This window comes from Lolium perenne, chromosome 4 (genome assembly GCF_019359855.2).
Source record: "Lolium perenne isolate Kyuss_39 chromosome 4, Kyuss_2.0, whole genome shotgun sequence".
Classification (NCBI taxonomy): Eukaryota; Viridiplantae; Streptophyta; class Magnoliopsida; order Poales; family Poaceae; genus Lolium; species Lolium perenne.
In genome coordinates, this window is record NC_067247.2 from 176,130,587 (window position 1) to 176,147,799 (window position 17,213).

The 17,213-nt window shown below is 40.1% G+C and overlaps 1 protein-coding gene across 14 annotated transcripts; it reads right to left on the reverse strand.

Moving 5' to 3' along the window:
* Positions 1 to 4,108: 4,108 nt before the first annotated feature.
* Positions 4,109 to 16,060, reverse strand: LOC127294603 (uncharacterized). Of its 14 annotated transcripts, XR_011743085.1 has the most exons (9): positions 15,655 to 16,050; positions 15,533 to 15,566; positions 15,228 to 15,304; positions 14,277 to 14,350; positions 14,011 to 14,125; positions 7,176 to 7,252; positions 6,219 to 6,292; positions 5,953 to 6,067; positions 4,109 to 4,355 (listed from the first exon to the last, which is right to left on the reverse strand). XR_011743085.1 is itself a non-coding variant. In XM_051324454.2 (7 exons), exons 1-7 carry the CDS (start codon positions 15,711 to 15,713, stop codon positions 4,333 to 4,335), a joined length of 507 nt encoding a protein of 168 aa, XP_051180414.1. In that variant the 5' UTR covers positions 15,714 to 16,059; the 3' UTR covers positions 4,109 to 4,332. The 14 variants fall into 14 exon arrangements, 2 of the variants coding, with proteins under 2 accessions (XP_051180414.1, XP_051180412.1); XR_007846800.2 differs by lacking the exon at positions 14,277 to 14,350 and having other exon boundaries at positions 15,655 to 16,060; XR_011743086.1 differs by lacking the exon at positions 15,533 to 15,566 and having other exon boundaries at positions 15,655 to 16,048.
* Positions 16,061 to 17,213: the final 1,153 nt, after the last annotated feature.

A 17,213-nucleotide genomic window follows, 5' to 3' on the forward strand; every position in this document is an offset into this window, starting at 1 on the left:
TATTCCCTCTCGATACAAGGCTTAGGCTACCAAGGTTATTTGAAACAAACACAAGTATGAACTAGTACAGCAAAACTCACATAAAAGACATATTACAAGCATTATAAGACTATACATCGTCTTCCTTGTTGTTCAAACACCTTACTAGAAAATATCTAGACTCTAGAGAAACCACTCATGCAAACCAAATTTTAACAAGCTCTATGTATTTCTTCACTAATAGGTGCAAATTATATGATGCAAGAGCTTAAACAAGAGCACAACAATTGCCAAGTATCAAGTTATTCAAGACATCATACCAATTACAACATGTAGCATTTTCCGTTTCCAACCATATAACAATTAACGAAGCAGTTTCAACCTTCGCCATGAACATTAAAAGCTAAGAACACATGTGTTCATATGAATCAGTGGAGCGTGTCTCTCTCCCACACAAGCATTTATTCAAATAGAAACAAACAAACAGACGCTCCAAGTAAAGTACATAAGATGTGACTGGATAAAAATATAGTTTCAAGAGAAGGAACCTGATAATTTGTCGATGAAGAAGGGGATGCCTTGGGCATCCCCAAGCTTAGATGCTTGAGTCTTCTTGAAATGTGCAGGGATGAACCACCGGGGCATCCCCAAGCTTAGACTTTTTACTCTTCCTGATCGTAGTATATCATCCTCCTCTCTTGACCCTTGAAAACTTCCTTCACACCAAACTCGAAACAAACTCGTTAGAGGGTTAGTGCATAATCAAAAACACACATGTTCAGAGGTGACACAATCATTCTTAACACTTCTGGACATTGCTCAAAGCTACTGGAAGTCAATGGAACAAAGAAATCCATTCCACATAGCAAAAGAAGCAATGCGAAATAAAAGGCAGAATCTGTCGAAACAGAACAGTCCGTAAAGACGAATTTTATTGAGGCACCAGACTTGCTCAAATGAAAATGCTCAAATTGAATGAAAGTTGCGTACATATCTGAGGATCACTCACGTAAATTGGCATAATTTTCTGAGTTACCTACAGAGAATTTTTCCCAGATTCGTGACAGCAAAGAAATCTGTTTCTGCGCAGTAATCCAAATCTAGTATCAACCTTGCTATCAAAGACTTTACTTGGCACAACAAAACACAAAACTAAGATAAGGAGAGGTTGCTACAGTAGTAAACAACTTCCAAGACACAAATATAAAACAAAGTACTGTAGCAAAATAAACACATGGGTTATCTCCCAAGAAGTTCTTTCTTTATAGCCATTAAGATGGGCTCAGCAGTTTTAATGATGCACTCGCAAGAAATAATATTTGAAGCAAAAGAGAGCATCAAGAGGCAAATTCAAAACACATTTAAGTCTAACATGCTTCCTATGAAGAGGAATCTTGTATACAAATGAATTCATGAAGAACAAAGTGACAAGCATAAGAGGATAAAACACGAGTAACTTCAAGATTCTCAACATAAAGAGGGGAAACTTAATATTATTAAGATGCATACGACCATATTTCCCTCTCTCATAATAACTTTCAGTAGCATCATTGATGAAATCCACAATATACCCATCACTTAAAACATTCTTATCATGGTTCATATGCATAGAAGTATCATTAAATTTGGCATAAGAAGAGTTATTCTCATTAATAGTAATTGGAGCAAGATTATTATCAAGAATTTGAACATGGTAAACAAGTTGCCTATTAAGGGAATTGTTTTTGGTAATCCAATCATGACTATGACAAGTTTCATAAGGATAGTTAGAACCTATATCATAGCATTCTTTATAATAATCATCAGAGATCGGAGGAACAGTGTCATCATAGGAAATAGAATAGTTATCTTTCACAGTTGGTTTATCTGTGTCCACTCCATTATTGTTATTAGAAGGAGATGTATCAAGAACATAATGACCAGTAGCTAAAGGATTTTCAAACACCTCTTACCCAACTTAGAGCTTTCTATATCATTATGGGAGGAAGCATGGATAGCACTGACACTATGGCAATTATTGTCATCATCTTTTTCAGAATTAGTTTCCCAGAGATTTGCAATATCAAAAGTAGTGTGCTCATTCAAATCATGATTGCTAATGTATGTAAAGGACATAGGAAAATCATCGTATTCAGATTCATTATCACAATAATCATCAGGAGCAACATACTTACGGTTACCTAGCGTTATCTCATTCACGCGGGGATACGCCGTTACCTCTTTCTTTTTATTCTCCTTCTTCTTCTTCTTCGTTCCCTTTTTCTTCTTCTTCTTCTCTTCCTTCTCCTCGTTCCCTTCTTTAGGAGGAAGAGGCTTGAAGGGTGGCTTGTCCGCATAACCTGATTTACTTTCAGAAACAATAGAAGAAACTTGGGAGGATCCCTCCTTTTCATTAATTAGTTGAAAACACACAGCGGTCCTATCATATTTTGGCAAGGTGTCATCTTCTAAAATATTTTGTATGTAAGTATTTGTATGGCTATTATCAATGCAATAAGAAAAACACCCATGCAGGACATCATCAATATCAAGATCACTCATATATAACAAAGAGATTTTTCTCGACAGTTCTTCACACCCCAAGAATAAAGTAAGTTCATCATGCTGATTAGGAGTAATTTCATCATCACAATACAAATTTGCAGCACTCATTGGGTTCAAATTATCATTGGAGGAGCATTGAAAATTAAAATGACCCACTTCATGGCAAACTTCACAAATAAAAGGATAGAGGGCACAAACTTTTTTACCAAGATCATCTAGAGTCCTAGCCCACTTTCTAGTTTTTTCATTAATATGATGGATACAGTATTCATCTTCGATTTGATTAATTCCACAAGGTCTATGCATTCCACAAAAATTAACATGCTTATAGGAAATAGCATTCTTAGGAGTTTGAGCATGCTTATTGCAATAATTAACAACAATTTCATTCTTCATGCAAGCCTCTTTAAAAGGTTCATGATACTTATCAAAATTCTTCTTAGGCAATTCAAAATGAGAAGCAAAGGCTTTATAAAGATTTGCAGCAACTTGAGAGTCAAGACCATAAGTAGCACTCATATTTCGAAATTTATCGGTATCCATAAAAGCTTCAATGCATTCATAATCATAATTTATACCTGACTCTTTACCTTTGTCGTTCTCCCATCCTTCAGCGTTCTCCTCAATCCGATCAAGAAGATCCCACCTAGCTTCAACCTCCTTGCTTGTGAAAGATCCCTCCGAACAGGCATCCAGATAGTCCTTGTGTTGTCCTGAAAGCCTCGCATAAAAATTATTAACAATAACATTACGGGGGAGCTCATGAATGGGACATTTGAGCATTAGTGATTTCAATCTCCCCCACGCTTGAGAAATACTCTCTCCATCACGAGGATAAAAGTTATAAATATAATTCCTATCAATATGCACTTCATGAGGAGGATAAAATTTAGAATAAAAGAGAGATGCAATTTCCTCCCAACCAAGAGAATGATTATTCTCCAACAATTTATACCAATGCGCCGCTTACCGTACAAATAAAAAGAGAATAGCTTCTTCTTCACTTCTTCCATAGAGATACCTGCACACTTGAATAACCCGCATAATTCATGCAAAAACTGTAAATGATCTCCAGGATGGACAGTTCCATCCCCTTTATAGCGGTTATCAATAACACGTTCAATAATTTTCATGGGTATCTTGAAAGAAGTACTTGCAGTTGGTGGATTTAAAGTATCACAAGCATTATTAGAGTTATCGCATATGGGAGATAAAGCATTATCAGAACAAATTTTCTCCCCTAAAGATGGGAAGCCAAAAAGATCACAGAAACTAGCTTCCCCAAGCTTAGACTTATTCATAGTATTAGCAGTGATTGCGTTCATACCAATAATATTGCTACTAGCATGCAAATGAGGTTCCATAGGTTCTTTAATTTTCGCATCACAAAATTCATGTCCTAGCTTAGGAAATAAATCAAAAAGCTCATAGTTGTATTCCATTATGCCTAACTAGTGTAAACAAGAAACAAAAAGTTGCAATTGCAGGATCTAAAGGAAATAGTGTGGGGACCCCGGACTAGCTGTCCGAAATTCCCTGTTATGTATACAGTTCACGATCCCATGATCAGTGCGCCGTGAACACATAACCGAACTGATATCAAATTACACCATCCATTACAAAGCGGAATAAGAAAATTACAACATGGTCACATGACCAATACTTACATAATAGCCTCGAAGGGCCTAACTAAACATCAGAGTAGCATCATCACTTCAGCAGCGCAGTACCCAAGTCATCTGCCATAACCCTACAGGCAACTGACTGGGAAGACGTTCCTAGCTCGCATAGACGTCGCCAACTCCTTCTTCATCTGTCGAACTCCTTCAAGTCTGGCCAAGTAAATAGCCAGGGACAAAGCCGTGAGTACATTTGAATTGTACTCGCAAACCATCAAGAAGGTGATAACAATTCTAACTAAAGAAGACAAGAGAGGAAGAGTAGTTTCTCTTGTGGATATAGCATGTGGAAGAGAAGAGATGTTTTTGGTGGAGATAGCATCCCAACTTCTCAATCGAAGGGGACACTCCAAGAATTTATCTAAGACATCTCTAATTCTCTATTGAAGAAGAGTCCCTCTACATGAAACACTAGGAAGGGTCACCCAATTTTGTTTCATTTTCCTCGACCATCTCCATATGGTCGGCACCAGCCTTTCCGTACCTTCCGGTACATCCAACACACACATTTCCTTTGGAAATCATTTTTTCAAAACCAAAACTCGACACAGCTCGGTAACGGCCATCCCAACCGTCCATGACCGCGGACGCGGCTATTCGAATAGTTTTAACTCTGCAGAGTGTGCGCACTTTCCCCACAAGATCTGATAAATCCGCCGGGATCATCCCGGTTCGTCATACGAAAGTATGCGAGTCTCGGATAATCAGTCGAAGCCTTTCGCCTATTCAACTTAGCAAGAGGTCCTACCCTATGGAGTATGTACCTCCCCGGCACCGTGGCAGCTCACCTCCCTTTGAGCGTGGCTCCACCGCCAAGCCAGGAGACCCATAGTGTCTTCCGGACGGGTCAGCCCCGAAGGCCTCCCGTTATACGATTGTCTCCAACTACGACAACCCGGATTCGGGGGTAACCGTACCCTTGTATAGTTGTGCGGTGCCTCATGCTAAGAAGAACAAACGTCAAGCTAAGCCCCGTGCCCACGTTGGAGTAGTGTGGTTGCGCGGGTTAATTGTTCCGGGCGAATACAGAGAACCATGTGTCGTTTTTCTCAAAAACCCAAGTCACACACACATTTCCTCTTTCCAACCATCTTTGTCAAGATCCTTTCCTTTCATAAACCATACGCTTGGGTTAGATTGCCTCACCCAAGGTTTTCATAAACATTTACAACAAGGTAAACCTTGAGGGGTTCCCAACCTATAGTTTCATGAGTTGAACTAGTATTGCACTACGGCCGAGATGAGAGTCATCCCGCCATAGATGAGGTATAAAGGGGTAGTGGAGTGGATCATACTTGCTTAAGGTAAGCATGTATTATGACAACACAAGGAGGAATATACTCTCAGATTTGTGGTGCTAACTACACAACTTAGATAGTGGAGTGTCACTATCCAACATATTCTCCAAGATGGTACACGGCATACTCCCCTCAAGTTGAGAATACACCAAGATCATGACATTGATACCTCTATACTACAAAGGGGGTGGGTGTGGTGTAAGTTAATATCTTGAGATGGAACATGCTCAAGTTGAGCATACAAGATCGCCAAGTGGAATAGCACGGCCATGTTACCATCCATCCCATAACACAAGGACAATAGTGGAGCATCACCACTAGGGAGTACCCCACTTGCAATCACACATAGATGACATAAATGGAGATAATAACACACATAGAATGAAGGTGCTTTGAACATCAACAAATGACATCCAACTAGACACCGGATCAGAGATCAAAAGATGGCTTGCCTTGGCTTATTTGTCCCTGTACTTCTTCAACTCCATCAATATAACAATCCCAACAATATAAATAAAATCTTCTCATCCGATTCCACTTGTTCTTCTTCTCCGGAATTGTTCGCATCTATCGCCGGAAAATATAAAAGAACACAATCAATCACATTGCACCAACAAACAAACATACAACAATCAACAACTAACCATGCAGCCAAGGTATAACATACAAAGGACTTATAGATACCACAAACAACTTAAAGAGAAACCATTTTATTTACCTAGTAAAGGTATGAGAGTATCACAACTTAGCAATTGCCTCTCTCGGTATCACCATGGCACAAGCTAAGTACCCCTGGTAGATAACATCATAAAGAGGACAAGAGCATTAGTTTGACATCAAATACTTTCACAAAACATTTTCAAACACTTTTGGAAAAGTAGAAAACAGTTTTCCTAATTTAATTTGCTCACTTAATCACTATACAAAAATAGGAAGCAAACCATATACCACATCATTTGAAAATTTAAACAAAACAAAAGAGATAATGTTAGGTTGCAGAGGTTTTGTTTTGCAAGCATAAAACAAAGGTTGCCCATCTCTACTAAAAGAGTTGGTCAAGGGTTTTAAATAAACCGAAAAGTTTTGCTTCAACAATGCATGTCACACATAAACATTACTAACAGCAACAAATATGTATGAACAGAGACTAATAATATTTTTCCTAGATAGCTAGTACTAATACAAGACTAACCCAATTGGAATCACCTAAAAATATTAAACCTACAATTTTAGGAATTTCCTTGAATCTGACTGTACAGAAAACAAGATCTGTAAGCCATAAATTTTAGAAAAATCCTAAAAATATGGGGCTACTTGCATTTGAAAGGTAATTAAACAGAGATGCAAACACAATTGGATTTGGGTTCAAATTATTTCTGAAACTCTCACAAATGGATTGACAAGTTTACTGCATGTTTTCACCATTTGCTTTAACTATGGAGTTGCAGAACAGATAAAGGTTTGAAACTTGTTGGAGATGATTAAGAAAACATTCAGTAATCCTACAGAATTGGAATCACTCAATTAGGTTCAAAAATGGATTTTTGATGAATTAAAAGCTAACAGCCATGTCTGCAGAACATACAGAACAAGTTTAATTCGTCAAAAATCATACACAAATCATAAAAATATGAGGTCTGCTGCATCTGAAAGGTATTGAATAGGTGGTTCTTACCCAGTTGGTTTCATTCAAAAATTCGTCTCCAAGCTCCTGGTTTAATTCGACAAAGTCAGATCTGACCAGATTTTGATCTGTGAACCATTTCAATTCCATTAGGTCATTTGAAGTGAACCCAACGCCAAAATGAAGGTACGGGAGAGGGATTTCACCCAAAATTGAGTTTGCTCAAAAAGGTTTTGTAAAATGGAAGAAATCTAACAAACAATGATTCTGCATGTTTGCAGAACTTTATTTATCATGCAAAATCCGTAACGAATTTGAGGATGAGACCAACGCCAAGTTGTAGATATTTTCAATACCTATCTGCAGAACTTTGAACCACTCGATTTGGATCTGCACACGAGATTTGGCGGATTTTACAAGATCGTACCAGAATCAGAAACAGCAAGAAACAGAAATTACTGCAAGGTTTTGGACGAACTTTGCTCAAGAACTTCAGATCTGAGGATAGCTCAACCTTCTCCATGCTTGGACCAACATGCACCTGCATCAAGATCCAATCTTAGCAATGGAGGGAGAAGAAGAGGAGATTAAACCATCTAAGGTTGGGGAGAAGATGGAGGGGGAGGCTCTCATGGTGAGGATGAGCTTGAGGGAGGAAGGGAGCTTCATCTTGGTGGCTTTCCATGGCCATGGCCGGCCATGGGAGCAAGGGGAGCACCATTTTCGTGGGGAAGTGGAGGAGGAGAGTGTGAGGGAGTGGAGGAAATAGTAGGGAGTGAAAAGAAATGAGGCAAAGGAGAGGAGTGGAGAGGAGTGGAGAGTGGGAAATGAGAGCAAGTGAGGAGGGAGTGGGCTGCCAAGCCCCTTTATATAGAGGGAGAGGGGGTGGGTTGGCTGCCTCCTCATTGATTGAGTTGGTTGGGAGATAGCCTCCTCATTGATTCAGTTGGTTGGGAGGCTGCCCATTTATGGATTGGGGTAGGTGGGAGGCATGGCTTGTATAAGAAGGAAAAGGGGAGATAGTGCTGGCCGAATTTTGAATGCAAACACAAATTGGCCGGCTCCATTCTTGCCAAACAAAAATGAACAATGAGAGAGAGATGCACATCATCCATGTGCATGATGTTGAGGAGGTAATGTTGATGGAGGTTGAGACATAGAGATAGAAATGGAGAGTGAGAGTGATATGCATTAAAAGGAAAATTTGTTATCACTTTGTTTGTGGCAAACAAATGATGGAAAGAGATAGATCCAAGGTTTAGAGGGGTAGTGATGGAAGTACAGATACAATACCAATGGTGAATATGGTGGCATGAAATCAATTCAAGAGGTCAAGGTGTTGATGGAAAAGAATGGGGGAGTGAGATAGGTATGAGGAAAAATAAGTTGTTCTAAAAAAAAAGAGGTCAATTGGGAGTGGTTTGAAATACTCCCTGAGTCTAGGGTTCAGTTGAAGGGAGTCCATTTGAAAGTATCAAATGATCATCCATTTGATCAAGAATTGGAGGATGAGGGGATACAATGTGGTAAATCAGTGATGTGCATAAGATGTGCAAGGATTGTCATTTGAAAAAAAAAAGAATTTATTTGAAAGGGATTTGAAACACCTCAATTGGGAATGAACTCAAGTGGAATGGAATTTGAAAATGTTGAGAGAAACTAGTTGGAACATAGGAGGTCAAAATGTTCTACTTACTTTCTCAAGTGAAGTAGAGTTTTTCTCAAATGTAAAATAAGCAAGAGGAAGACAAGAAATGGTATAGGTACCATAAACAAGCCTTTTGTAAAATGGAAAACAAAATAGAAAATAATGTTTTAGAAATCAGTACTTGGTAGAAATGGGATGAAAAACAAAACCCGTTTCAGTTCTTTGTTTTCTTTGAAGAAATATCCTGAAAAGATTTTATAAAACTAGAAGTAGTTTTGTGATCAAAACTAGAGAAGGAAAAACAATAGGGTTTTTGAGAAAGAAAACTAATTTAGGGAGGAGTGTTCTCAAGGGTAGATGGTGGCCTCAAAATGTACCCATCATTCCCAATCTTGGTTTTGTGAAGATTAAACTTGAATAAAAACAAGAGGTAAAAGTGAAGGAAGTGATCTTGAGGTAAAACATTGGATAGGGTACAAGATCAAGTTGAATATATGAGCTGCAAGGATTGACTGAGACATGCAAGACGTGGAGGTTGAAGAGGATGTTGCATAGATGAGATCCATGCATTGAGGTCAACAATAACAGTGGTGGTTGCTTAGATATCAACTGCCAAAGTCTGGAACTTATAAGCTTGCCAAAACAGATTGTTGACTTGGCTTCAGAATCAACCTATGGTGAGTGGGTATAAGAGAAGGATGTGATGAGGGTAGATGATCCCAAATTTTGGATTCAAGGATGGTTTGAGCTGGACTAACACAAATAGGAATATCAAGATGGCACACTCATGTTGCCATCAGGAGAAGAGTTTGATGTAGTAAAAAGGAAAACAATTTTACCTAAGTCACACATGTGTTTTATTAGGTGAGTTGTATGTCTGACCACTAGAGGTGTTGTTCTTTGAGGTACTCAACACAGAACTCAACAAGAAATCAAGACAATATATCTAGCGGCAGATCAAAGCAATTCATCACAACAAACAAATCAAGGCAACTCATCTAAATTAGTCTATAGAAAAAGTTTTTGTTCCCCCTAATTTTTGAAATATGGACAATTAATCATGGTTGCAAAAGTTGGGGTGTTACAGATCTTCCACCCTTAAAATAATCTCGTCCCGAGATTACTGAGCGTAGAACTGGAGGGGTTGTAAAGTTTAACGAAAATTAGACTCCATTTTTATGTAGACATGCCTTTGTGTGGAGAGGGTCGCAACTTCAGCTTGTGAGAGACATGATGGATTTCTGACGATGGCGAGCTTCATGAAGAGGCTGATGACTCCGTGCAGATGTTGGATCTATACCTTCTTAATGATCCTAGCGGGGTTCATGATTGTGGGAGAGTTAGTGCACCCAATGGTGCTTGAGCAGGGTTGAAAACTTTTTAGAGTTAGCTTAAATTTAGTGGAAGACGAAGTCTTCCACCCTTAAAATTGTTCATCGGGGAGGGGGCGTTAAAAACTGTAAGCTTCGGCCACGAGTCTTGTCGGGCGCTTTTTGGAGAAGCCATTGATCTTTGGAGTTGAACATCTTCAGCGGGCGTTGAGTAGTCCACGGCTTCAAAAGGGGTTAGTGCATCCCACATTTCCAACGGTGTGTTAGAAAGGTTTAAAATGTTAGGGTTAGCTCCAACTTTTAGTGGAAGACTTCCACCCGTAAGATTTTTCATCGGGCTTTCGGAAAATCTTAGAGCTTCTGCCTTGCGGTCCTGTCGGGGGCTTCTGAAGGAGTCATCGATCTTCCGTACTCAGTTGAAGAATCTTCAGGGGCGACGTGCAGACCGCAACTTCAAGAGGCACTCACGGTGTTAACTAAACCATAGGGGACGCGCCGTGAGTTAATAAGTTGATGAAACGCCTGGTTGGTACCCATATGAAGCAGCAACAGGGGTCGTCGAAGACAATCTTCAGCTTGAGGGTCGGTGCTGACTTCAGTAGCAACTAAGAAGTTAGCGGGTAAACTACGCCTAAAGTCTTGAGTCTTGAGGTATCTTCAGGAGCCTTCACTTGATGAGGACCAGACGAACCATGTGATGTAGCTTGGCTTTGACGCTATTGTTCTCTAAGCTTGTTAGACGGTGTGTCAGAGGATAGTTTTAAGAAGATATCCTCGAGGTTAGCGCGATTATGCTCCAAGGTTAGTCCAAATTAGTATGTCTCCTCGCAGAGGTGCAGTCATTCTTGAAGGTAGGGCTTCTTCTTTCTTGGCGTAGTCGAGATGCTCCAGCTGATATTGAAGGAAGTTAGCGTAGATGGGGGTTTGGGTTAGTTTTCCTGATGTTTGAAAAACAACTGCTAACGGGGGGTAGAGTTAGAGCTTTTCGTTAACTTATCCAACTAACTAGCAGTTAGCAAAACATCGGCGAGGTAGGTGAGGGTGAAAACATCTTTGGGAGGCTTTCTAAGCTAGTTTATCACACTAAGGGTGTTTTTCAGACCGAAAAGCCAAGACAATTATACACACAACAAACAAACAAAAGACACTCAAGGCAGCACACAAGGGAACTACAAGCAATCATCAAACCAGGCATGGTAACCTAAGTACCCATGGAATGCCTAATGTGGGGGTAGCTCAATCAAAGCGATTGAGTTTGTCCTATCCATCCTATTCGCTTGGGGGCTGGTCACATATGTTGCCGTCTTCATTTTGCTCTTATGGACTCCAACATGGATTTTCGGGGCAGTTGGTTGCGAAGCAGGCCTGGTGTTCGGTCTTCTATGTTGAGGCGGAGGAGAAAACTGCGTAGTCTTCTTGCTCAACATCCCGGGGACGTGAGGTCTTCGAAGAGGTAGTTGTTGAGGTACTCCCGAAATCGTCAACTTCTTGTAGCTGGCCTAAAAATTACTAGTCAAGAACTGAGGACTTGATCCCAGATGACTGCAAAAAGTGCAAGTCCACGGAGGAAGAAGGTCAGCTCCTTGACAGACTTTGGTGACAACCAAAGACATGATGTTATCATCCCAACAAGCACACGGCTACGTCGGCATCCAATCTTCAATAGCTGCAGTTGGAGATATATGAGTCTTCTGAGGGATTGAGCCATCTTCGAGTTCGAGTCACCAGTCTGAGTTGGGGACATCGTCCAATATGTAGGTTTGAATTGGCTGAGACAATAGAGTAAGAATTTTCAAACCTTTTTATAAAGCGGAGAGGTAAGAATTTTAGAAGCTTTGAATAAATAAGAGGAGTAGAAGCTATACTTCCGACTAAAGAAACAATTTGTTTTGTAAATAGTTTTGTCCAAGTACTTGTTTCCTAACTAACGTCCATGCTAACTAAAGTCTCCTACAGTCAGGATGGCTCTGATACCAGCTCTGTGGGGACCCCGGACTAGCTGTCCGAAATTCCCTGTTATGTATACAGTTCACGATCCCATGATCAGTGCGCCGTGAACACATAACCGAACTGATATCAAATTACACCATCCATTACAAAGCGGAATAAGAAAATTACAACATGGTCACATGACCAATACTTACATAATAGCCTCGAAGGGCCTAACTAAACATCAGAGTAGCATCATCACTTCAGCAGCGCAGTACCCAAGTCATCTGCCATAACCCTACGAACAGCGGATCGGGAAGACGTTCCTAGCTCGCATAGACGTCGCCAACTCCTTCTTCATCTGTCGAACTCCTTCAAGTCTGGCCAAGTAAATAGCCAGGGACAAAGCCGTGAGTACATTTGAATTGTACTCGCAAACCATCAAGAAGGTGATAACAATTCTAACTAAAGAAGACAAGAGAGGAAGAGTAGTTTCTCTTGTGGATATAGCATGTGGAAGAGAAGAGATGTTTTTGGTGGAGATAGCATCCCAACTTCTCAATCGAAGGGGACACTCCAAGAATTTATCTAAGACATCTCTATTTCTCTATTGAAGAAGAGTCCCTCTACATGAAACACTAGGAAGGGTCACCCAATTTTGTTTCATTTTCCTCGACCATCTCCATATGGTCGGCACCAGCCTTTCCGTACCTTCCGGTACATCCAACACACACATTTCCTTTGGAAATCATTTTTTCAAAACCAAAACTCGACACAGCTTGGTAACGGCCATCCCAACCGTCCATGACCGCGGACGCGGCTATTCGAATAGTTTTAACTCTGCAGAGTGTGCGCACTTTCCCCACAAGATCTGATAAATCCGCCGGGATCATCCCCGGTTCGTCATACGAAAGTATGCGAGTCTCGGATAATCAGTCGAAGCCTTTCGCCTATTCAACTTAGCAAGAGGTCCTACCCTATGGAGTATGTACCTCCCCGGCACCGTGGCAGCTCACCTCCCTTTGAGCGTGGCTCCACCGCCAAGCCAGGAGACCCATAGTGTCTTCCGGACGGGTCAGCCCCGAAGGCCTCCTGTTATACGATTGTCTCCAACTACGACAACCCGGACTCGGGGGTAACCGTACCCTTGTATAGTTGTGCGGTGCCTCATGCTAAGAAGAACAAACGTCAAGCTAAGCCCCGTGCCCACGTTGGAGTAGTGTGGTTGCGCGGGTTAATTGTTCCGGGCGAATACAGAGAACCATGTGTCGTTTTTCTCAAAAACCCAAGTCACACACACATTTCCTCTTTCCAACCATCTTTGTCAAGATCCTTTCCTTTCATAAACCATACGCTTGGGTTAGATTGCCTCACCCAAGGTTTTCATAAACATTTACAACAAGGTAAACCTTGAGGGGTTCCCAACCTATAGTTTCATGAGTTGAACTAGTATTGCACTATGGCCGAGATGAGAGTCATCCCGCCATAGATGAGGTATAAAGGGGTAGTGGAGTGGATCATACTTGCTTAAGGTAAGCATGTATTATGACAACACAAGGAGGAATATACTCTCAGATTTGTGGTGCTAACTACACAACTTAGATAGTGGAGTGTCACTATCCAACATATTCTCCAAGATGGTACACGGCATACTCCCCTCAAGTTGAGAATACACCAAGATCATGACATTGATACCTCTATACTACAAAGGGGGTGGGTGTGGTGTAAGTTAATATCTTGAGATGGAACATGCTCAAGTTGAGCATACAAGATCACCAAGTGGAATAGCACGGCCATGTTACCATCCATCCCATAACACAAGGACAATAGTGGAGCATCACCACTAGGGAGTACCCCACTTGCAATCACACATAGATGACATAAATGGAGATAATAACACACATAGAATGAAGGTGCTTTGAACATCAACAAATGACATCCAACTAGACACCGGATCAGAGATCAAAAGATGGCTTGCCTTGGCTTATTTGTCCCTGTACTTCTTCAACTCCATCAATATAACAATCCCAACAATATAAATAAAATCTTCTCATCCGATTCCACTTGTTCTTCTTCTCCGGAATTGTTCGCATCTATCGCCGGAAAATATAAAAGAACACAATCAATCACATTGCACCAACAAACAAACATACAACAATCAACAACTAACCATGCAGCCAAGGTATAACATACAAAGGACTTATAGATACCACAAACAACTTAAAGAGAAACCATTTTATTTACCTAGTAAAGGTATGAGAGTATCACAACTTAGCAATTGCCTCTCTCGGTATCACCATGGCACAAGCTAAGTACCCCTGGTAGATAACATCATAAAGAGGACAAGAGCATTAGTTTGACATCAAATACTTTCACAAAACATTTTCAAACACTTTTGGAAAAGTAGAAAACAGTTTTCCTAATTTAATTTGCTCACTTAATCACTATACAAAAATAGGAAGCAAACCATATACCACATCATTTGAAAATTTAAACAAAACAAAAGAGATAAGGTTAGGTTGCAGAGGTTTTGTTTTGCAAGCATAAAACAAAGGTTGCCCATCTCTACTAAAAGAGTTGGTCAAGGGTTTTAAATAAACCGAAAAGTTTTGCTTCAACAATGCATGTCACACATAAACATTACTAATAGCAACAAATATGTATGAACTAATAATATTTTTCCTAGATAGCTAGTACTAATACAAGACTAACCCAATTGGAATCACCTAAAAATATTAAACCTACAATTTTAGGAATTTCCTTGAATCTGACTGTACAGAAAACAAGATCTGTAAGCCATAAATCGTAGAAAAATCCTAAAAATATGGGGCTACTTGCATTTGAAAGGTAATTAAACAGAGATGCAAACACAATTGGATTTGGGTTCAAATTATTTCTGAAACTCTCACAAATGGATTGACAAGTTTACTGCATGTTTTCACCATTTGCTTTAACTATGGAGTTGCAGAACAGATAAAGGTTTGAAACTTGTTGGAGATGATTAAGAAAACATTCAGTAATCCTACAGAATTGGAATCACTCAATTAGGTTCAAAAATGGATTTTTGATGAATTAAAAGCTAACAGCCATGTCTGCAGAACATACAGAACAAGTTTAATTCGTCAAAAATCATACACAAATCATAAAAATATGAGGTCTGCTGCATCTGAAAGGTATTGAATAGGTGGTTCTTACCCAGTTGGTTTCATTCAAAAATTCGTCTCCAAGCTCCTGGTTTAATTCGACAAAGTCAGATCTGACCAGATTTTGATCTGTGAACCATTTCAATTCCATTAGGTCATTTGAAGTGAACCCAACGCCAAAATGAAGGTACGGGAGGGGGCTTTCACCCAAAACTGAGTTTGCTCAAAAAGGTTTTGTAAAATGGAAGAAATCTAACAAACAATGATTCTGCATGTTTGCAGAACTTTATTTATCATGCAAAATCCGTAACGAATTTGAGGATGAGACCAACGCCAAGTTGTAGATATTTTCAATACCTATCTGTAGAACTTTGAACCACTCGATTTGGATCTGCACACGAGATTTGGAGGATTTTACAAGATCGTACCAGAATCTGAAACAGCAAGAAACAGAAATTACTGCAAGGTTTTGGACGAACTTTGCTCAAGAACTTCAGATCTGAGGATAGCTCAACCTTCTCCATGCTTGGACCAACATGCACCTGCATCAAGATCCAATCTTAGCAATGGAGGGAGAAGAAGAGGAGATTAAACCATCTAAGGTTGGGGAGAAGATGGAGGGGGAGGCTCTCATGGTGAGGATGAGCTTGAGGGAGGAAGGGAGCTTCATCTTGGTGGCTTTCCATGGCCATGGCCGGCCATGGGAGCAAGGGGAGCACCATTTTCGTGGGGAAGTGGAGGAGGAGAGTGTGAGGGAGTGGAGGAAATAGTAGGGAGTGAAAAGAAATGAGGCAAAGGAGAGGAGTGGAGAGGAGTGGAGAGTGGGAAATGAGAGCAAGTGAGGAGGGAGTGGGCTGCCAAGCCCCTTTATATAGAGGGAGAGGGGGTGGGTTGGCTGCCTCCTCATTGATTGAGTTGGTTGGGAGATAGCCTCCTCATTGATTCAGTTGGTTGGGAGGCTGCCCATTTATGGATTGGGGTAGGTGGGAGGCATGGCTTGTATAAGAAGGAAAAGGGGAGATAGTGCTGGCCGAATTTTGAATGCAAACACAAATTGGCCGGCTCCATTCTTGCCAAACAAAAATGAACAATGAGAGAGAGATGCACATCATCCATGTGCATGATGTTGAGGAGGTAATGTTGATGGAGGTTGAGACATAGAGATAGAAATGGAGAGTGAGAGTGATATGCATTAAAAGGAAAATTTGTTATCACTTTGTTTGTGGCAAACAAATGATGGAAAGAGATAGATCCAAGGTTTAGAGGGGTAGTGATGGAAGTACAGATACAATACCAATGGTGAATATGGTGGCATAAAATCAATTCAAGAGGTCAAGGTGTTGATGGAAAAGAATGGGGGAGTGAGATAGGTATGAGGAAAAATAAGTTGTTCTAAAAAAAGAGGTCAATTGGGAGTGGTTTGAAATACTCCCTGAGTCTAGGGTTCAGTTGAAGGGAGTCCATTTGAAAGTATCAAATGATCATCCATTTGATCAAGAATTGGAGGATGAGGGGATACAATGTGGTAAATCAGTGATGTGCATAAGATGTGCAAGGATTGTCATTTGAAAAAAAAAAAAAAAATTTATTTGAAAGGGATTTGAAACACCTCAATTGGGAATGAACTCAAGTGGAATGGAATTTGAAAATGTTGAGAGAAACTAGTTGGAACATAGGAGGTCAAAATGTTCTACTTACTTTCTCAAGTGAAGTAGAGTTTTTCTCAAATGTAAAATAAGCAAGAGGAAGACAAGAAATGGTATAGGTACCATAAACAAGCCTTTTGTAAAATGGAAAACAAAATAGAAAATAATGTTTTAGAAATCAGTACTTGGTAGAAATGGGATGAAAAACAAAACCCGTTTCAGTTCTTTGTTTTCTTTGAAGAAATATCCTGAAAAGATTTTATAAAACTAGAAGTAGTTTTGTGATCAAAACTAGAGAAGGAAAAACAATAGGGTTTTTGAGAAAGAAAACTAATTTAGGGAGGAGTGTTCTCAAGGGTAGATGGTGGCCTCAAAATGTACCCATCATTCCC